Source organism: Onychomys torridus, chromosome 4 (assembly GCF_903995425.1).
Source record: "Onychomys torridus chromosome 4, mOncTor1.1, whole genome shotgun sequence".
NCBI lineage: Eukaryota > Metazoa > Chordata > Mammalia > Rodentia > Cricetidae > Onychomys > Onychomys torridus.
In genome coordinates this window covers 151,702,434-151,726,148 of record NC_050446.1, presented here as the reverse complement: position 1 = coordinate 151,726,148, position 23,715 = coordinate 151,702,434, and the positions used below count along the sequence as shown (strand labels likewise).

Below are 23,715 nucleotides of genomic sequence, written 5' to 3'. Positions count from 1 at the left end.
GGACTGAATTCCTCAGTCCTTACCCTAATGTTACAATGAAGTGACAAATCTGATCAAACATTCCCTGAGGCCTGGGAAGAACTTCCTTTACCGAAATACAATGTAAATTCCTCAGTCTCCCCTGTGATGGAGGCTTGCTGTGGTGCTAATATCCCTGGTCCCCTGCCCCCCATTCTACTCTTTTCTCCCTCTTTTCTTTACATTTATATGTTCAAGCATCTCAATACTTTATAGACACTAGTACCTATTTAACAAGTTGCGGAGATGAGGTCAGTTTAATCAATGCTTCTCTCTGTGGCCTGGCAGTCTCCTTTCTGTTTCAATCTTCTCCTTCTATGGGTTCTCCTGGTTTCCTTTAGAACCGGGGTGAGCTGAATGGTGCTTGCATTTCTGATTATTCTTAAAAGGAATTGTTTATTGTAAGAAATTATAACTTTTATGGTCTGGTCGATGTGATGTAAATATTCTCATGTCTGGTCAATATCAGTTTTATGAGCTTTTAGACTCTTCAAGATGTTTAGAAATCATGATATCATAGTCATTTTATCAGTCCAAAGATATTTACAAAAGTATAGGGCACAGATATCCCACTGCAAATTTTCAAAAGTAAGACAGGCTAAAAATTTATGAGTCTAAAGTTTATTAGTAACAGTGGTACAAATGAATTGTCATTTGAAACATTGCTGCTTTAAATAAATCCAAAAACTCATCTTGTTTGAACAAGTAAAATAATAATAAAATCATTCTCAGTTTCACATTAATGTTTCAAAGCACACTATACTTATGAAATTATTCCTACTGAATAATTACAATAGTAAGTACATTTCAAACTGAATGTCAGAATCTCTAACGATGCCAACATAGTTATACAATGTTGAGCTAACAGACATTTGTAAATCCTAAGTTTGAAATGTGAAATAAAGACTATGTCCAATAGAATATATAACTGCTAATATAAATGGTATATATTATCTGTCCTTAGTTTGAGTTTCTGCTTAATTCATAACCATACCATCTTTGATTCAAGTATTTTCCTGACTTACCATATATATTTCCCAGACTATCTCTAACTAGAGTTTTTTTTTTTAATTTTTCCAACACAAAGATAATAATAGTTCACAAAAGTTTCATTTTTTATATGAAAACAAAATACTTCTTTTGGTGATACTTTGAGCTCAAGCTTATAAAGTCCACAACCAGAGATCTGAGACAAAAGGCAGATGAATCAATGCAAGTTAAGTAGAAAACTCCACACTGAACACTAGCTATTTCTATAGACTCCATTGCTGCCAGACACTTAGGTCCCAACCCTACTGTCCATTTCCCTGCATTCCATTTAAATTAGAAAACAGAAATTGGCAAAGAAAAGTGAATTTGTTCACTGTGGCCAATATGGCCTGGGATGGGACTAAAAAGTACAATTTTCCTTCTCATTGTGCCTGGGGCTACCTTATTATACTTAGCAGAAAGCCATGAGATAGAGGCCAAAACCTTGTCAGTTTAATTGTGAAGCATGCTAGTCTGTCCTTTTCTGTAGGAAAGAGTCCTGGGCACCAGGTTGCCTCTGTGCCCTCTCTTCTATGCTAATAGAAAATATCCTGTACTCCAGTAAAAAAATTAATCTGAACGACAGAACAAGAATTTTGTAGGATGTGAGAACCCCACCTGTTCTGGGCCTGCTAGAGTTCTTTGTCCCTTGTTCCATTCCTTGGATCTCTAAAGAGCATCCTTTCTTTGTATCTTTTCTTTGAAAGTCAACTTTGAGTTGTATGTCTGTAAGCATACTAATTTTGAAAGATAAATAAATACATAAATAAGCAAATAAATAGTGACGGTCTGATAGTCAATGGAGGAGGATGCAAATGGTTCTCAACCACTGCTGGGTCAAGACCCTTTTGGGGTTGAACAACTCTTCCACAGTGGTTGTGCATCAGACAGATATCCTGTGTACCAGATATTTACACTATGATTTATAACAGTAGCAAAATTACAGTTATGAAGTAGTAATGAAATAATGTTGTGACTGGAGGTCTCCACAACATGAAGAACTGTATTAAAGGGTAATAGGGTTGGGGATTTAGCTCAATGGTAGAGCGCTTGCCAAGCAAGTGCAAGGCCCTGGGTTCAATCCTCAGCTCAAAAATAAATAAATAAATAAATAAATAAATAAATAAATAAATAAACAAATATACAATAAAGGGCCATAGCATTAAGAAGGTTGAGATCCACTGGCTTAGACTATCTTTTCCCCAGCTAGGAGGAGGGCTTAAGCGTAGGATCAAAGTCAGGGTATTCACTGTAAGAATAACTTAGGAATTTTTTTTTAATCAACCAGACAACATTGCTGTTTTTTCTTTATTTTTTAAATGTATTCCTCTCTTATAAAATACATCCCGACCACAGCTTCTCTTCCCTCCCCCCACCCCTTATCTCCCCATGATCTACTTCAACCCTTCTGGCTCATACAATTCTTCCTCCCCCTCTTCCAAGGTGTTCCCCCAGCTCCACCTAATGTTTGGCTCTGGGTCTCTGAATCTACTCCCATCAGCTTCCGGAGGAAGCCTCTCTGATGATAATTTTGCTAGGCAGCAACCTATGAGTATAGCAGAATATCATTAGGAATCATTTCATTGACTTTTTTTCTCCTTTTTTGATCAGTCATATTAGTCAGTTAATTTTCATGATATTTTTGAAAACATATATAGCATATGAATCTTGTATTGTGATTTCTATTGCTGTGGATTCACTCTAAGGTATTCGAGAGATTTATCTTTCTTGAATTTTATATAATTTTTGCTGTTTGTATACATGCACACACATTCACACAAGCTCATACATGCACATGCATGCACACATGGGTGCACACACAGGTACACACACAAGTGCACACACACACACACACACACACACACACACACAACACACACACATTTGTGCACAGAGGTCAGAGAACAACTTGCAGGAGTCAGTTCTCTCTTTCTACCATGAGGGTTCAAGCAGGAATAGAACTCAGGTCATCAGACTTGGCAGCAAGCGCTTTTACTCACTGAGCGATCTCACCTTCCCAGTCTGTCTTGAGAGGGGCCCTAAGCCAAAGATACCGTGTGTGTGTGTGTGTGTGTGTGTGTGTGTGTGTGTGTGTGTGTGTGTGGTGAAATACAGCAAGGAAGTGAAACTAAAGCATAAGAAACCATAGGAATGACTTACACTCAGGTCCAGAGGGGTTGTGGGTACAGTGAAAACTGCCTGGGCAGTAGGGAACTCTGCAAGCATAGGTGTGGTGTCTTAGAGTTACTGTTACTGTGATGGAATGCCTTAACCAAAAGCAGCTTGGAGAGAAAAGGGCTTATTTGGCTTATACACCCTGAATCATTGTCCACTGAGGGAAGCCAAGGCAAGAACTCAAACTGCACAGGAACCAGCAGGTCAGAGCTGAAGCAGACCCCGGAGGGGTGCCGCTTCCTGGCTTGCTTGTCATGGCTAGTTCAGCTTGCTTTCTTGCAGAACCCAGGACCACTAGCTAAGGGTTAGCCCCACCCTCAATGGTCTGGAACCTCCCCCATTGATCACTAATTAAGAAAATACCGTACAGGCTTTGCTTGCTTATATTGTGTTCTTCTAGAGGCATTTTCTCAATTAAAGTCCCCTCCTCTCTGATGACTCTAACATGTCAAGTTGGTATAAAACTAGCCAACACAGATGGGGCAGGAAAGGAAGAGAGATGGTAGGACTATACCTTCCTTGGGTTCCTTAGGCTTTGTCACAGAGGGTGGTGGGTTTGCTCATTTGAGGAAAACATTCATGAAGGAGGAAGCTCTTTATAGGACTTGAATGTGGACCATTAGGTTTGAACAGGCCCAGCAGCTGTGTGGTGTGTTTGGTTCTGGGTCAGTGGACCAAGGAACAACAAGTCAAATAACAAACACCCATATTTGGAGTATGGGTTTTAAGTAAGCCAAAGGTGATGGATACAGTGGGGTTTCAGACAGCTCATGGCAAGCCTGAAAATGGATGGCAAGTGGATCACTGTATTTTATAATCTGACACTCCTTGGATATAGAAAATGAGCCATATTTGAATGAACTGTGACATGCAGCTGGGAGGTGACAATATATTTCAAACTGAGACCAGCATCTGTCATTGCCCAAGTAGCAATGGGCTAGTCTTCTCTACAGCATCATTAGAGAAGTCTTTGATCTCTTGGCAGGATGAGGTCAGAGCACCAAGAATGCCCCATCCTTAAATTGTTTGTTGCGTATTGTTTCTCAAAGCCACCATACTTCTCTTTCTTCCCATACATATAAACGCACTCATGGAAACACTCCCAATGAGTCAAATTGGTGCTTCATTAGAGATCCCAAAGTTTGCTTCTCCCTACATCATCCAGACAACATAGTTAGTGAGACGCAATGGGGAAGTGGAAGATCTCACAGAGCAGCAAAGGAAGAGATAGAAATCACCACTGTTGGCTCTTGTAGGGCTGCAGAAATGAGATATCATAGAGTGAATATTTAACCAACAGGGTGTGTTTTATCACATTTCTGAAGTCTGGAAGTTGAAGATCAAGATGTTCACAGAGGTGGCATGTTCTGAGACCTCACTCTTGGGCGAGTTCATGATCATATACCCCTGTCTTCAGATGGTCTCCCCTCTAAGTAGCTTGTCATCTGTCTTTCTCCTTTTATAAGGACACTGATCACATTAGATAAAGACCCCACTCTATTGATATCACTTTATGTAATCACACTTTTAAAACCTTAAATCCAAAGATAAACTAACATTTGACAGTACCTCACTCAGAGGTACAGGGTGTGAGGAGTTTAATCAAATGTTAAAGAGGATATAACTGAGCCCATGACTGTGAATACCAGAAAAATGTAAAGAAACTGCAAAGGAGAAGAAAACTCAAGAAAGATTTCCCTCACAATCTTATTTCTTGCTGTGGGGTGAAGCATATTTGACTTTTTCCTTCCAGATGTATTATTTGGAAGCAGAATATGGCAGTTTTATGGAATTATCATATTCTTTGGTTACAAGTAATTTATAGTTACAGTGCACTGTTATGTGGCCTAAAGCAAACAATCTTTCTGTGGTTCAGCCGAGAATCTCTTTGTTCTTTATGTAAAAGGTTCATATTTTACAGTGTGTAGAATTTATTGTATGTACTTTCCATTGACTAGAAGATGAAAGAAGAGATGTTCTGGTGGAGAAATGGAAGTCAAATTTTCCCAAATGTAGTTTTACTAGACAACTTAAGAATGCTAATTTTTCTCATGTAACAATACATAATTGAAATTTGTATAACTTTGTCCAAGAATTCTGATGTTTGGAGCTTGATACCCACCCCCATCCCTGAATTGTTAAAAGCTTACATTTGTTAAGTGCAGTTATTCTCAGCCATGGATGATTTTGTTCTATAGAGATATCTCGAGATATTTTTGTCTTTCCTAAATGTGGGAGAAGAAAGACTACTACTGTGCAGTGGGTGGAGTTCACAGATAATCCTAAACCTAGTGTGCTGGGCAGTGCCATCAAACAGTGTGCCTTAGAAGCTCTGGCTGCTGCAATTGCCCTTCTTATCCTTCAGGACACTGGATATCTTCCCCTTTGCATTGGTTTTATTTCAGGGTGTCTGCTTGCTGATGTCTTGCTCAGACTCCTCTGTCTGGCAGGGTTGAATTCTTTTCACTTTTTACACAGTTTTGAAGCTCGAAGATGCAAGAATGACAAGAACACTTGGAACATGGTGGTGGCAGAGCACTGAGTATCATACCTGCATTTTCACAGTAGTCAGGAATTCAAGGCAAACATCTCTGAGTGCTGGCTTTATTGGGGCATAGTTCATGAAGAATGTGGCTCTTGTGATTGTTAGGAGTGAACTGGAGCAAAAAAGAAAAGCCCAGTGTTGCTTAAACAACAGAGATGAAAAGGGGCCCTGGGGTTGAAGAAATAGTGAAGCCAAACAGGATGCTTGTTTCCAGTTTATGAATCTCTGAAAAATGTGTCCACACTTCAAGAAAATAAGCAACTGGGACTACACATTATTCAGTTAAGAAAAAATATAGTAGATTATATGTAGACTGTCCTCATCTGTAGTGGTTTAACTTAGATAATTTGACTTTATGAAGAAAATAAAGTCATACATTTAATAGAAGCTTTACTTTAGAATTTTAATTCTGATGTTATCCATGTCTTATCTTTAGATGGCAGACAACCTCAGCAGCTGATCAGCTCTGCCAAGTTGAGGGGACATGACTGACGTTCCATAGTGAACTACACAGCCAAACTAGGATGTCTAGTAGGTTAGGTTTGTTAAGTGAATTTTGACTAAAAATTCTTTCAATTTGTAATGGGGTTACCAGAATGTAACCCATCCTAAATAGGGAAACACCCATATACAAAAGGAGTTAAGCTGGATGTGAGAGTACAACCCTATAATTCCAGAATTCAGGACTATGAGGTAGGAGTATCCTGAGACTGTGGCAAGCCTATAGTACATAAGACCTACTCTTAATAACAACAACAAAAGGTTTAATTCTGTCCATGACTTGAAAACTGGCTTTTCCACATCAGTCCAATGTCATGGGTATAGTACCTGTCCTCATAGCAAGGGCAACAGATGGATGCTGTACAATGTGAGGTCAGAGGCCAAAGTCACTTGAGTAGGTGAGCCTCATCTCCATCCTTATTACTGTGCAATGCTTCTCCCCATAGCAATCCTGGAGTTGCTTGTCTGCTCCCAAATAGATGTTGTATCTTTTTTATGATAATGTGTTAAAGTTCCGAGAAGAGTAGCATTCCACCAGTTACACTGGGTCTTTGTGTGTCCTCCTCCTTTCTGATCAGTTTTCGAAGAACATTAATGAAACACAGTTGCCATGAGCCAATAAGGGTCTCTTCCTCTTGCTTTGCCAATCTAACGTTTGGAAGATAGAGACTGAAAACAGTATTGATGACAGGGTAGTGAGTTTCAGAGAAAGAGAATCAGTCTAGTGACCGTAATGTCTAGTAAACATCAAAAGCATCTGTGACATAAGGAAAAGAGCTGTTGGGCTTGTCACCGCAAGAAATAGCTTCCACTGCTGGTACAATCTCAGAGCCATGGCTCCATGCTTGTGGCTTACTTTTTCTGGCTTTCAGACTTGCTAGAGGCAAGCACAAATAAGGTCAAGGCCAATAGAAGGAAAGCAATGTAAAGAGTTACTCAGATAGGTTTCTAGACTGAGCACCACAAACAAAAAAAAAATGTATATATTTGTATATTTGTTTGCACCTCGATTTTTGATAAAATGTAAAATACATAGTTTAACTTTTGTGATCATGGTTACAAGAAAATAAAAGTTCTTCACATAAAAATCACATATATTTTTAACTAAAAAGGACACAAGCAAAAAGAATAAAACATACAGTATTTCCTAACCTATAGTCCAGACATCAATCACATTTTATAATATCCTTCTGGTACTTAGAGTTGGAAAAATGCATACAGCCAGAAATTCCGACTTCTCACCACCTTCCTGCCACTTAACACAAACAGTGAGCATTTCTTGTCATTATGTGTTCTTCAGTTACTTTAATGAACCCAACATTTACTCAAAGCCTTGTCACTGAACTTGGGACTATTTCTGCAAATTGTTCCATATTTGCAACTTAAGGAAACCATCCTTATGGGTAAATATTCACATTCTCTCTAATTTTCAATACTTTTAAAACGTGAAATTGCTTTTTCAAAATGTATCCAAAACCAAGACACTTTTGCTGGGAGTTCTCAAATTTATGTCTGTTCTTGCAGCACTATAGATAAGTGCCCTTTATTACACAACTGCTGGGATTTCCATGTCTACAGACAAAACTATAAACAGCCATGCCTACCGTTACACAACCCACTTTACATTCCGGTGAGCAGTCTGTGAGAACTCTCTTCTCTTCCACTCTTCTCAGTGGTGCATAGTCTTGTGTTTTGATGTTATCATTTTCTATATTAAACAAGGTAATTAATGGGAAACTGCATTTCCTATCATCTATGTGATTTATTCTTTCTTTTTAGCCACATATCTCCAATTTTCTTTTCTGTAATTTTTAAATCTCTCTCTCTCTCTCTCTCTCTCTCTCTCTCTCTCTCTCTCTCTCTCTCTCTCTCTCTGTGTGTGTGTGTGTGTGTGTGTGTGTGTGTGTGTGTGTGAGAGAGAGAGAGAGAGAGAGAGAGAGAGAGAGAGAGAGAGAGAGAGAGAGAGAGAGAGAGAGAGAGAGAGAGAGAGAGTGTGTCTGTGTACATGTACATGCCATGGAAGATGTATGAAGGTCAGAGGGTATCTTTGTGGAGTCAGTTCTCTCCTTCATATGGATTGCAAAGATCAAACACAGGCTTGTATAACAAGTACTTCACCTACTGAACCATCTGTCCAGGACTAGATCTCTAATATTCTTGTATGAAAGTACTAATTATATCCTTTGAACATTTTAACGATATTACATCTTTTGCTCATTGATCTATAAAATGTCTTTGTATATTAAGGATCTTAACTCCTTTAAATATATGCTACAAATATTTTTGTATTTCAGCATTTGCCTTTGTTTATATTATTTTTATTACAAAAATAGTAGGAAAATATTTTATAAGTAAACATAAAGAATATAGGCAAGAAGAAAGATTGAAGCTTTTTAAATAAAAGTTTTCCCTAAAATATGATTTTATGTATCAACCAAAACTTCAAAAACGACTGTGATGTTAAACCTATGGATTTTACGGCCCAGGACCTTGGTTAAATTCTAATATAATTCTTCTTAGTAATACCTTAAGTTATTGTTTAACACCACCACCTGCTTCTGGCTTTCCACATATGTTAGGTAGGAAAAGGACGCCCATCTTAAAAGAAAAAAAAGAATAGTATCTATGCCTTAAACTACAAAGCCTGGGATATGTTAGGTTATACCAAAAAGAGAAAATAAAGCTTCAGCTCAATTTGCAACCAGCTGACTTAGGATAAAGGTATTCTTCTGGGATTTTTAGATGGAGCCCTTAGAATTAGTTCTAAGGGTTCTTAAGATTGGAAGGAGACAGGAGAGAATCTGTGGGAGATATGATTACAGATGAACGTTCAGAAAGATGCAACATTGCTGAATTTGAAGATGTAGACAGAAGGCTATGAGCTGTGGAATACAGGTGGTTTCTATAAGCTACAAAACCAAGGAAATGTTTCCCCTCCCCTGTTCCCAGAAGGGAATGGAGCCCTGCTTTATAGTTTGATTTGAGCGAAATTGGATCCTTGTTGAATGTCTACCCTATAAACTGTAAGCTAAAAATTCACCTTGAAAAAGAAAAGAAGTCCCACTATGTAGTTGGAGGAATTTACTCTGTAGACTAAGCTGCCATTAAACTTACAGAGACCTACCTGCCTCTGCCTCTCCAGTCCTGGGATAAAAGGGGGAGCCACCACATGCAGCAAATCTGCTTATTTTTAAGGGACTGAATTAGAAATCTATTACAGCTGTGATAAAAGCTTATGCACCAATACTCTTTGAAAAAGTAAATGAAACAAAGACAAAATCAAAACCCTGTTCACCTAGTATGAGTTGCTTTTTTCTCCCTCCCTAAATGGCATATCCAGTGTATAGAAAACCTAGAGTGAATGAATCTGAAAGTTTCTTTAATGATCATTACTTATAGGGACGTGGCCCATTTGTGCACATTGACAGGTCACATTGGCGTTTAGAATTCTACAAGGCACGCACTGGGTATTGTGACATAAATGAGTTTGCTGCCTTCTCAGGAATGAGTACTAACTATTTCCACTTGATGGGCCTCCAAAGCTGCAAATACATTGTGTCTTCAGTGAAAATCCAGCAAAGTGTTGCTGTAACCAAGCAACCCGAATGCTGGGACAAGCACCAGGCAGAGGCAGGAAGCAATCTATCCCTTCAGGAGGGGTGAGTGTGCAGTGAGTGGAGTGAACACCGATAAACACCAGAACAAACAAGGACCTGGGAACATGAGCCTTGACTAAGCAGAGTTTGGTCTTATTAGAAAGTTCTGGAAAAACAGATACTTCCTAAGCACCACTTAGAACAGGGAATGAAGCAATAACTGTAAGGAGACAGCAGCAGGGTGCTTTGGCAAGAGGCTTCAACAGTTTAGTTTCTGTTCTCTATTTGAAAGCACAGAGGAAAAGGTATAGGAAATAAATGTCTTTTGAGGAATAGTTTATGAATGAGAAAATTCCAACAAGGCTCCAGAAGAAAAAACAAAACAAGAAAATAACTCAAAATTCCCTAACCTACATTCTGTCTTTTGACTAGACCTGACTTTGCTCAGCCATTTGTCGCTGTCCTTTGTCTCCTTCATTTATCATTCACTCTAGGGACTGCAACAATCACATGACTGTCCCAACCTTCCCTCTGTCTTTGGTGAGGTTGTATGATCATTTTCTCCTCCTCCTCTTCCTCCTCCTTCTCCCTCTTTCTTCTCCCTCCTCCTTCTCTCCCACTTCTACTTCTTGCTCTTGCTTTTCCTCCTCCCTTCCCCATCCTCCTCCTCCTTCCTCTCAGCAGGTCTCCCAATGTAGTAATCCTGGCTGAATTCACTATGTAGTCTATGTTGTTTTCCAGCTTGTAACAATCCTCCTGCCCCTGACTCTAAGGTGCCAGGATCATGGGAACATACTACAGCTAGATCTAAAACCTCTTGAATGGGCTGACCATGACTACTAATATCCAGTGTGTATTTGGTCACATGAATTCTGATGATACTTTGGAGTCATTAGTATCCTTAACTAGGCATCATTTACCCAGTAAATGTTCCATCTTTTACTTTTCTGCTGCCTGTGTATTTGGCACAGCACTCTTTGCTATAGACACCAGTCCATGTCTAGTTGGGAGTCTCTTAGACATCTTCATCTCAACATATCCAGAACAACATTCAATCTTTATCTACTTACTCCTCAGTCATTCTCTTCCCAATCCCCAGACTGTAGTTGAAAGTTTTCTCCAGTCCAGCCCAGCCATGTGGTCCTGCAGCCACTTATAAAATAATCACTCAGAGGCTTCGTATTATTTACAAACTGTATGGCCTATGGCAGGCTTCTTGATAGCTAGCTCTTGTATCTTAAATTAACCCATTTTTATTAATCTATGTTTTGCCATGTGTTATGTGACTTTACTGGTCTGCTGGCATCTTGCTTCTCTTTCTGCAGTGGTTGGCGTCTCTCTAGACTCCTCCTTTTTCTTTCCTGTCTCTTTCCTTGGATTTCCTGCCTGTCTCTAATCTGCCTGCTATAGGCCAAAGCAGCTTATTTATTAACCAATGGGAACAACATATATTCATAGCATATAGAAAGATATCCCCCAGTACCAGACTCTAATTTGGTGCCATTTTGTGATAAGCTGGCTGAGCCAGATGTAGAATGATGAAAAGGATCACTTTTTATTGATAAATCAAAATTGATATGTTAATGACAACTGAGTGCTCATTATTGACTCACAACAAAGTCAAAACATAAAACCTTTTTGCTTTTATCCACTTTAAAAAACTTTTTAAAAAATATAGCCCTCTCAGCAGCTCTACAGAAAGTATATTTAACCATTAGATAGTTTCAATGGTTCCTAGTATTCAATTTAATGTTAGAAGTGAAGCTTCTGTAAGGACAGTCCCTCATCTGTCAATGTTGGCCTAGAGTTTCTGTTTATTAAGTCTTATTAAGAAGTCAGGAGGATTCCGGCATCTCCTATACTTCAAGGAAATCCTAGAGTTATTTATTCTAACATTTTCTCTCTTTGTAAATGCAAATAGTTTCCAGAAACTACTGATAATGAAATACAAAGATGGCACAAGAAGCCTGTGGACTATGAGCACATTCAGTATGAGCCACCAAGGGTTATAGAACTGGGGGCCTTGAAAGACCCACTCATATGTATGTATGGCCCTAAAATGGAGACAAGGGTTTTGGATAACATGCTTCAGGTTATTTCCTTGGGTTGAAGAGGGTGGCTCAATAGCTCACTAGAGTGACTTTTACCTTCACTATACCCTTTTTCTCCCGTGCAACTGTAGTCCTGTTTGAAGTTGGTCTTCATCCATGCATACAACTCTAAACTATCTAAAGATTGTAGACATGGCCCATGACAAGATCCATGACCAGCTGCATAGTAGCTAGGTGATTTCAAGCACAGCATGGTTATGCTTAGCTGTGGTTTGGGCACATACTGTACCAAATTAGTATAAGAGAGTCATCACAAGATAATTTGTCATAGATGTCCCCAAATATGGCCACCCTCTTTCTTTGAGCAAATGGATCTAGAGATGCAGTGTGTCTAAACATCTCATGCAAGGATGGCCAAAACCCTGGTTTCTAGATCTCTCCTCCATAAATTCTTACTTGATATATCTTGAGTAAGCACTGAAAGTTTGTGGTTTTTTTTTTAACAAGTTTTCAAGTGATGATGAGACCAGAGTTTGAAAACTTGCTTCAGAATAAAGTTCTTTCTGTGTATCGTTTTGTCTATTTGTGTGTGTGTGGGGGGGGGAGATTCTACACTCTCAAACATTGTATTAATAATGTAGACCTAAAGGAAAGAATGAGGCTAAAATTTGAAACCCTAGGGCATACTTTATTATTTTAAGTATTATTTCTGGGAAACAAAGTGCTTCTCAGAAAGCTGATATAATGACTGGACAAAAACCATTCATATTAACTCTGTCACCCATAGAGAAGATGAAGTAAAAACTCACCATACAGCTAGAGCAGGTTTGCCTTTTCTTTACAAAGGGGCTTCTGAAGCAGATATAACTAGCAGTTACCCCACACTGGTTCTTCAAGAGAAACTAGTTGTTTTTCACATATATTTTATTAAAATAAGAACTTTAGTCGTAACTGTATATCAACAGGGTAATCTGACAGAGAATTATGGGCTGAATAAAACTCACACCCTTTATGAAATTAACATCAAAGAAGCCCTTTGAAAGGACCTGGAGTTTTAGCCTTCCTGTGAGCTATACCTAGGAAAAGAAGGGGAGTTTTCTGGGATTGGCATTTTGTGCACACACAGAACAATACCATCTGATGGATTGCTCTCTGTTTTGAAATGGTATTTGTATCTCTTTGGCTAGAGACCTTTTATTGCATTTTTGTCCTCTAACAAAGACATATGAAGCTTGAAAAACTGCATAAAAGGACAGGAGCTCTGTGCCCACGCTCCATCAGTCCCCTAACTATGTCCAAATCTTCAGTGCCATGACTCCCTATCTCCGGAGGCTATCATCTGTTTTTATATAATGTCACTCTCATTCCTGGTATTGTTAGGAATAGAAGCCCTCTTAGAAGTAGTTTATAAATATGATCCAAGCAAGCACATTGTACGGAATATTGAAGCAAGGTGAATTTAATTAGTATGCAACTACATCATGTGCTTTCTAGACCAAAAGTACTTTCTTTTTATTTTAATTCAAGTACCAAAATATCAAGGTACACATCTTCTGATGTCATGGTAAGTTCCTCTGATAAAGAAGAAAGTTGTCCTCCAAACCTAGATGCATCATTCTTCTTCCTAAAGTTGTTTAACTATTCTAGTTTTCACCATAAACTTCAAATGCTGGCATATTGGTCAGGATTTGCTTTCCTTTAAAAATCTTTTCTTAGGGTTTCTCTAGAGAAGCAGATGGACACACCTGTGTATACACAGACAGAAAGTAGTTATTATATGGAGTGGCTTGTAAAATTATGGAGGCTGACAAGTCTCCAGCTCTTCAGACCGGAAGGTAACCCCAAAGAACAGGTAGCACAGTTCCCCTCTGAGGCCAGTGGCCTGAGAACCAGAAAGACAATTGTGTTTTTAGTCCAGCAGGTCTCAACCTATGGGTCACAACCCCTTTGAAAGTTGCATGTCAGAGATCCTGCAGATAGTATATTTACATTGTGATTCATAACAGTAGCAAAATTACAGTTATATAGTAGCAATGAAATAATTTTATGGTTGAGGGGGTCACCACAAATGAGAAACTGTATTAAAGTGTGATGGTAATCATTAGGAAGGTTGAGAATCACTGTTCTGAGTCCTTGTAGGCTGAAGATAAAACAAGAAGCAATATTTCAGTTTGATTTAAAGGTAGAGAAGAAACAATATCCAAGTATGAGAACCAGCCAGCCAGCACTGTGGATAGAGGACTGTGAAGTATGCCCCTCTTCCAGGTGAAGGTCAGCCTGTTTGTCCTATGAGGACTTTCTTATGATTTCCTGATGCTCACCCACCTAAGGGAGGGCCATCTACTTTTCTCAGTCTTCCTGTTTAAGTGGTAATCTCCAGAAACACCCTCAGAGGCACACAGAGAAAGATATAGAGGAACCTTGTGGCCCAGTCACATGGCTTGTGAAATGAACCATTATACCTGATAAGGGAGGACCTTTAGCCAGAAAAGACCACTTAAGCTTTAGGTTATCAGGTTCTGCCCTTCAGCCATTCAGAACTAATTTCCTTTCATTGAAGGTATTTTGACTGTTCATGTGCATGTATTTCCAAGAGTTTCTCCTCTGTTTGAGTATGCTAAAAATAAAAATAAACAAATAAATAGAAACCAAAGCCTGTCCTGAAGCAAGGATTCAAATGTTGAGATACTTTGTTGAAAGGCAATCCGAGGAAATACCAGCAGAAGAGAGAGGAAGGGAGAATGGAAAAAGAAGAAAGTCAATGGGTTAAATTCCAAACCATTTACACTCTACCTCTGTTCAAGTTCATGTTTAAGCATCTTGAGTTCAATGAGGAAAAGAGACTTATGGAAATCATGTGGAACAAGCTTTGGGTATTGTGGGTGAGCATGAGAAACAGGGAGCTGTCAGTCATGTGTGGTGGCCTGGCTCCTGGGACATACTAATTGTATAGAATTTCTTTAGCCAGCTCAGCTGTAGAAACCAGAACCAGAGAAAACTCTTAGGCAAGAGATCCATATGGCAGATGGCAAGCTCTAATACATTTAAAGTGTCAGTGAGCAAGTGTGTGTAGGCAAGAGACTGCCTTTTCTGGTGACCTACTCTTGGTAGTTCAGATAACTCTCATTACCTCAAGTTATCTTCAGCTCACCTTTTAGGTGACTCTTCACCTCCTCTAGAAAGCATCTATAGACTTCCTCTTTTGTGTCTGTGATAGAACTTCTGCTCATCTACAGCAGCCCATCATTTCCCGCTCTTCTGTCTCAGGTCTTCTCATTATGACTCACTTTGTGATTTCTGAGAAGAAGGAGATGCTTAGCATCAGTCTTCAAGAACTATTATGCTTCTTGTATGTGGTAGTGCTTACTAAATGGTTACCAAAATAGCAGAGCAGAATACTAGTGCATATCACCAAATAATTAGTAGCCTTAATAGCTTATTCTATACAAGGTGTGTGTGTGTGTGTGTGTGTGTGTGTGTGTGTGTGTGTGTGTGCATGTGCAAGTGCGTATCCCTCCACCCAGGTTGCAGGAAGATGGTTACATTACTACCCTTGCTCTTCAGATTAAGAAACTCAGGGTTGTATGGTTTGATGTCACTTTCCCAAGGTTACATGCTTGTTTGTGGTTTGGCCATTTAATGGAAACGTTTTTATCTATTCTACTACATAAAAATGAATGGCACTGGGTACCAAGAAAAACAAGGGAATACAAGACATGATCATCATCTTCAAAGTATTCATGAGGTGGTCATTTGGAAGACAGATATATTCATACGTTCTGGATTGTGACATATTATGGAAATAATTAGTCCTTGGTGATGTTTCAATACCCGTTCTAGTGCTTTGCATGGTACCATCTAACTCAGTCCTTAGAACAGGTCTATGTAATAGACATTGTTATCATCACTCATTGTGATGAGGAATCTGAAACTCAGGAAGAATGGGTGACTTCTCCAAGATCACATGGGCTGAAAGGCCAGTAAGCAGACCTGAGTTCAAATGTCTTTAAAGTATATATTCAAAAGACAGTAAAAATAAGGTCCACAAAATAGAATTAATTCAAATTTGCATCAAATAGATGATCAGGAAGGCCTTCACAGACATCCTTTCTGATTTAGCTCCCTTTTGCTTTTCTTGGTGAAACCCTTGCTTACCTGCATCAGAAAATGCAAATAGTCTTGAAGGGTACAGATGAAAAGAGAGGAAGACGGTTTCACTAGCAGGAATGAGGCAGACAGAGGAAGTTAAAGGAAAATACTGTGGTTTATCATCCAAAGGTCTGTGCTCTAGAATATTAGTCCCCAGGATAATGGTGCTGAGATTCTAGGCCATTTAGAGACAATTAGATCATGTGGGTACGGCCCTGAGTAGTGTTGTCTTCATAGAACTAGGCTAATGCTCAAATTCTATAGCTATAGGAGAGAGAAAGCGTTCTGCCTCTCCCTGCCATCTTGCTTACTCTTGACATGTGCATGTCCCTATTTTGTGATGCCATGTGCCATATGATGACATTGCCAATGGCTCTCAACAGAGGCCTGAACAGATGGGACCACACTATTTTATACTTTGATCCTCCAAAGCTGTGGGCTAAATAAAACTCTTGTATCCGTAAAGTACCCACTTCAAGTATTTTGTTACAGCAACATAAAATGAGTAACAGCAATGATACCTTGAGAAAACAGAAAATAGTTGAGTGTTGCCATCTGTCTAGGTGAGAACACCAATGTCACAGAAATAAGGAAGCCGGTAGGAACCAGATATTGTTGGCCTTAGAGGGAAGAGTCAGGCTTTGTGCTTTGCATGGGGGCTGTAGACCAGAGCATAACTGTATTAAAACTGAACTGGCAGCCACTCTTAATGAGAAGAAAGTATGTCACAGAAAGAAACAGAAAGGACCAACTGGGAAACCTTCAAGACTCTTAAGGCAGAGGGTTAGAATTAAAGTTTAGTAAAGTGACCAGAGGGGATAAACACCAAGGCATTGACTCATATTTAGTGTCTGGATTGCTGTAAAAAAAAATAACATAAATGGAAAGACTTATAAAACAGAAATTTATTTCTCACAAGATAGAAGTCCACTTTCCATATTTAAGCAGTTCTAGTGCCTGCTGAGGCCCAGTTCCTTACAGAGAGTATCATCTCTCCATGTCCTTAATGGAAGAGCAGAGACTGTGTCTCTCCTTGACCTCTTCCTTGAGGCAAGTGATCTCATTCATCAGGGCTCCATCTTGGTGATATAATTATATTCCAAAAGCCATGACTTTAGAGAAAGGACTCAACATATAAAAGGGTGGTAAACATTCAGACCAAAGTATTAGATGTGATGAGCATTCAAGAAGAGACATAACATGCTGTGAGTTCAAAGGAGTAAGTACAACCATGTGTGGTGGTGGTATGCAACTGAGGCAGGAGGATTGGGACAAGTTTTACATGGTGTTATTACAGCCGGTCTACATAGGAAGACCATTTCTCAAAACACACACACACACACACACACACACACACACACACACACACACACACACACATATTGGTGTAATTATTAAGGCCACTCCACGTAGTTAAAAGGGACGTTTATTTTGTGGGGTAACTTACAAATGAAGGGATAGGTTGTAGGGTCTGGCAAAGGTATGGCGCAGTCCGGTGGTGTTCTCTGGAGAACTCTGCTCGGTCTAACTCCAGCGTCCAGCGTCCCAGACTGCCCAGCCTTGTGGGCGTGACCATTACCGAAGCCTCAATGGGGGTTGGAACTTCCAGGCCAATGCTGGGATGGCTACCCACTACACACACACTTGCGGTGTGGGAGAGACAGGGAGGCAGAGGACAGAGACAGAGAGGGAGTTACTCAGCAGACACGTCATGAGAGTGCAGAGGAATCACACATCCTTGTCCACATAGAAGACATTATTATGGGAAATGAAAGAATTGGACAGAAACGAGACTACCCGTAGGGTCCATGGGAGCAGGTGGTGGAAGGTCTGCCTTACATCAGAGCAGCACTTGTGGCACAGCATAGGAACCAAATGTCAGCATGCCCTCTGTCACTGTAGCTAAGCACACATACTTTCCCCGAGTGTGAAATACACGGTATTTAAAGTTCATGTGTAACAGTTTTGAGGAACTGATCTGACCAATGTGACCACACATACTTCATATAAATAAAACAAATTATGGTGCATACATATTGTTATAAAAAGGAATGTAACCTTTGGTGTTAGGTTCTTCTTTATGGAGAAACGGCTGCTTTAGTGCTCTGCTTTCCACTCTCCTTCTGTTATTTGATGAGTCAAATTGGAACATTCTGATGCTTCTTGCATTGATCTGAGTCTTTATCTTTCCTTTTCCAACAGATGATAACAATGAAGGAGCAGCTGATGCTGACATGAAAGAAGATGCAGGTATTAAGACTGTGATTTTATTATTCGGGGTAATATCGGGAACCAATTTTCTTTAGTCAAATCCTATAATTTTTAAAGAAAGACTGAATAAGATCAATAAAATGGAAATGTGTGCTCAACATCATAAATTGGGAAGCAGCTACAGTAGCTCTTAGGCAAATACAGTGATGATGTTTAAGCGTTAAAGTGAACTTTGACCTTCTTGACAGAGGAAAGAAAGTAAGAGAGAGAGAGAGAGAGAGAGAGAGAGAGAGAGAGAAAGAAAGAAAGAAAGAAAGAAAGAAAGAAAGAAAGAAAGAAAGAAAGAAAGAAAGAAAGAAAGAAAAAAGAAAGACTATGTTGTAACATAACCAGAAGAGTTGTAAAGAAACCATCACCATATTTGGTGCTCAAGACAACAGTTTATTTTGCTGATAAGCTGGGTCTGAGAATTCCAGAGTAGGAGAAATTTATTCACCCAATTCTGTAAGATCTGGACCTCAGTTAGGGGGTGGGCTATTCCAAAAGTTTTGTAATTGCTTGTCTGGATGATGACTGGCTCAGCTATGAGCTGAAGCCTTACTGCCGGGCTGTTTCCAAACTTGAACACTCCAAGTGATCTGGAAGTCCTTTTGACATGATGGCCAGCTGATTTCGTCTTGAAAGAGTCAATGAGCCAGGGAGATGCTTTACCTTCTTAAGGTTAAGGTGGAGAAATCCCATAGCATCACTTCCTTCATTCCAGATGGTGGTGATTCATCACAGCTTGTAAGGCGTCCACTGTGCCTGTGGCCATATTTGATAAATATCATATAGCATATACCATTCTCATTGTTAAGATATAAGACAATCATTCAACAATGGTTGAATCACAAGGGAACCTTGTGGTTAAAAGTGTGAGCTCTGGCCTAAGGGAGACACTCACTATGCCCATAAATAGTGATTCATGGATCAGTAGACCCAAATGCAAGTCTAGCTACCCCATTTGTTGACTTTGAATATCTTTCTACAATATTCATTATTCACTTCTGAGGCACCACATTGTTTCAGTTAGAAGATTAAATGAGATAATGTGCCTTAAATGCTGCCCACATTTTGTTTGGCTCTCTGTAAAGCTTCACTAAGCTGTTACTTTCTGTTGTATTTTTCTTGTCTGTGGAACTAATTATATGATTAAGAGGCCCATATTCTCTATTTCAACAACCACAATGCTTTTGCCATGAAATGGGGTCAGCTTTCAAATTTTAAAACAGATATCTCAAAGATTCTAGTCTTGTGTATCCTACACTGTGATGCCAGAGCATCCCCCTATAAGTTACTGACAATCTTGGTCTCAGCAGTTCTATTTGACACAGCTTCAAATTCTGATATGGAGGGTCTCATTAACTGAGAGTTTATTAAAATGAATATTCTCAGCATTAGTGGAATTTTGTCCCTCTTGTAGCAATCCATTCACTGCATATAGAAATAGCATTGGCTCCCTTCCTTCTTAAAAGTCCATTGGACCTATAACCACAGCTTTTCCCTACTCTTCTCCAGTCTAGACATGTCTATCTGATTTGTAAGGTCCCCTTCTCTACAAAGGCAAAGGACTCAGCTAATATGAGAAGTGAATGAAAGATCTGAAAGTTAGAAGCAGGGATGGAGGGGGAGCAGAGGGATTGTAGCAGCCACTGTTGATGCCCTGCCTATGTTCCCTCAGCATTCATTCTTGGCTTTGAATGGAAACTTTCTAATGATATCTCTTATGGCCCTCAGCTGAGTGGTTTTCTTCTATTCATGTAAGAAAACTCAACATTCTCTAAAGTAGCTCTCCAACCAATAATGGATAAAGTACCCTTCCAACAAATGATGGATAAGGGTTACATTCCCAGGATTCCTGTGGAGGTGCTATAGCTCAGTGAGAGTTGTTGTAGAAGGACATCAGTTCAAACCTCAGCAAAACACACACACACACACACACACACACACACACACACACACACACACACACACCAGAGACAAGTTCTAGGCTGTGTTGTATAACCAGTAGAAATATATGAGCTTCACATGTAATTTTATATTTTCTAGTACTTGTGTTAAAAAATAAAAAAATGAAATTAACTTTAGTAAAATTTTGTATAACACAATTATCTAAAAACATTATCATTCCAACCTATAAGCCATGTAGAAATTCTATTAGATGTGATGTATTGAGTTTTAATTCTAAACCCTTGACATCCTTGCATATCTTGTATGCACATCTCAGTTCAGATTAAGCAAGCACATTTCAAGTTCTTACTGAAAATGTTTATAAAGCTGGAATATTAAAAAAATCATGATTCTATATCTTTTTTAAAAATATTTTTATTTTATAATTAACTTAATTTCACATATCAGCCACAGATTCTCCCATCTTCCTTCTTCCCACTCCCTCCCAGCCTTCCCCCCACAATCCACCCCCTATTCCCACCTCCTCCAAGGCAAAGTCTCCCCTGGGGAGTCAGTCCAGCCTGGTAGACTCAGCTGAGGCAGGTCCAGTTCCCTCCTCCCTACACCTATCTTTACCAAGAAGTCTCCAATAAAGTTTAGCCTATGATGCCCATGGTGGGATTTTTTCATGGATATATGCAGAATTCTCTGTCTTGTTTTTCCTCTTATTTCATTAATCCTTTTCTGATATTCCCTGAGATTAATTCTCAAATTAGCTACTTATACTCAAAATAGTGTCCCATTATCTATACCTTGGAGAATGTAACCTAAGACAAGGACTCGGCTTTAATTTTGTGAAACATAAAGCCTAAGATAAAATTTCTATAAAAACTTCAATTCTTATGTCCATGTAGAATGTCTTATTTTTTAAAAATCTGTCCTAGATTAACTTTTATGAGTCCAGTGTTATTCTTCGTTATTCTCATGCATTGCTTTGCTTGAAGTCTCCTTGGAGAATTTTTCAGCTATAGGGGTTCTGCCCTTTCAGCTAGCTTTATGTCCCATGGATCATGTGCCTCAGTGCCACAGGTACATATTTCTAGGCAAAGGGACTTGGCTTCTTAAGTAGAGTTAGCTAACTACCCAAAACATTGATTCATTTTAAAGAAATTGTTGAAAGGAAGGAGGACTCCAAAAGCTAGAATCAGCATTGCGGTCTGGAGTATTATCATTATTTTTGATTCCAGTCCCATCAGATTCCCAGGGAGTTCTGCCTTCAACATCTGGACAAGTCACACTCAGTGATCTGTGATGCCAAGACAGAATAGGTGTGGGGAGCTAGTTTGCACCTCCTAATGTTTGAGTTTTGAAACCATGGGAGACTCATGTGCTGGATGGTCCATAGCATTCCAGCTGGCTCTGGCAGACGTTGCTGTGCAGGCTGGTTTCATTCTATTCTCATGGTGGAATATGTTGGTCTGCAAGATGAGTCCAGCTCTCTCCTAAGACCATTCTCTTTTGCCTTCCCTCTGCCATATATCACCTCTTTTCACAGAAGCAGGAAAGCTACAGAGATGGTTAAGATACAGTTGACCTAGTAAAGGGCTACTTGAGTGACTCCACCTGATAACAAATAATATTGAGTGCCAGTGAATAACAACTTCAATATCAAAAAGCAGCATCATGCTTTTCAATTGGCTCTATGGGTGATCTGAGTTCCAATGGGAAGCGTCTGAGGATTTCTTTCACAGGTGTGATATTATCAGCCATGTACTTTTTAAAGCTCCCAACGTGAGAGCTGGAGGAGATAGCAAAACTGATTGGTGTGAGCTGGCTCAGGTCAGGCTTAGCATACCTCTGAGCACACCAGACTTCAATGAGGCATTCTTTTGTGCAGCTCACTAGATGGGCATGAGTTTATTTCACACAACAACTGACAAAGAAAGACTTTAATTATGTGTTAGACTTCAATTAATTCTTACTTAAATAGTGGAACCCGAACTTGAATCCAAGTTTGTCTTACCCCAGAATTAATGTATTTTAACTTTTTGCTCTGGTCTCTAGACCCTTAGAGCAAATGGAGGCAGAGGCATCTCAAATGGAGTTGATAGATCTTCAAGGTGACATTCTCCCCCTGAAAGAAACAAGCTGGCTTAAACACGTAGAATTTCCTTTTAGTCCTTTAATCATCCTTAATTCAAGCACAACAAATGTTTCCCCATGTCCTTCCATCTCTGGCCACACACTCTTGACTTTGACCCAGCAGGGCTCCACCCATGTCAACCATTGCAATACTGCACACCTATGGGAGGGGAGGAAAGGGGCTACCATGCTCATGGCCAAACTCCAGAGTCCAGCCTTTGCCAGAAACAGGCAACCAAAAATAGTATACATATCAAGAAGGCCCATGACATTGTTTTCATTGAGAAACACTATTAGCTTTTCCTTCAGCTCCCTTCAGACCAAGAGAGAGCATGACTCCTCTACTGAGCCTCAGCATGACCTTTGCACAGAGGTCATGTTTATCAGTGACTTTTATTTGAACACCCCATGGACATCAGGAAATGATCAAATACTCTTGAAGCTCACACATGTCCCTCTATGCAGCAAGCGTCCACGTCCACTGAACACTTGGAGAGCAGTCTAAAATAGAAAGTGTTAGTACTTTGCGGGGTATTATAAAATCTTTAAATGTAGGCAAACAGATGTCTTTGGAAACTTCACCTAGACCCTAAGAATTTCTACTAAGGTGGGAAATCACAAACTTGAAATGCAATTACCAAAATCTTCACGTGTAAGAAACCCTTGCTTGAAGTTCCATTTTCATCTCTGGAGACCCTTGCCTAGGCCCCAGGACAGCTCTCTTTGGGGTACAACTGGGCTAGATCTTCTAATGGTGAGATCACAATGTTGCCTTGCCTGTTTTGTGACTCTCAGTAGACCTGATATTTTTATGCAATGAGCCGCTTGAAAGACCTCATTTCTGGTTTTGCTGAACCGTTCAAAGGGTCAGCATGCATCTCACACCTGTGACAGAAGCCAGGAAGTTGCTAATGCAGTCATCATCGGCAATATTTTTCACTGTGGCCTTGGTAATAACCTTAGCCACGACTGACTTGTGACCACATAAAACCTAGCTAGCCTCATGCCCCACACCTTTGTAGCCTATGATGTCAAAAATTTTAATAGTACATCTATCAAATGTGGGATTTTTAAAATTGTTATTCTGTTTCTTTCTGAATGGATGAAAGAGAGAAGGGGAGATATGAGTTAGTCATAGCCCCATAGTGTAATTTTAGAATTCTGGTTTGAGGCAACAGCTGCTAAGGGGATGAGAACTAGGCATAGACCTATTATATCTTGGACTTAAACAAAGGACAAGTGAAACAAAGATAAAATGACTCTAAAATGAAATTCTCACTGTACTTCTCAGTACCAAGGATACAGGAGGGATGTGAAAAAAGAAGTGCCCTTTTCTCATGAAACTTTGAGTTGGTTGTGTGTGTATATA

At 39.5% G+C, this 23,715-nt stretch overlaps 1 protein-coding gene across 1 annotated transcript in view; it reads left to right on the top strand.

Moving 5' to 3' along the window:
- Macrod2 (mono-ADP ribosylhydrolase 2) overlaps positions 1–23,715 on the top strand; it is a 1,315,286-nt gene that overhangs the window by 1,123,706 nt on the left and 167,865 nt on the right. The window contains exon 6 of the mRNA XM_036186599.1: positions 18,267–18,314. Coding sequence (XP_036042492.1) covers positions 18,267–18,314 — 48 coding nt within the window. The remainder of the gene's footprint in view (positions 1–18,266; positions 18,315–23,715) is intronic.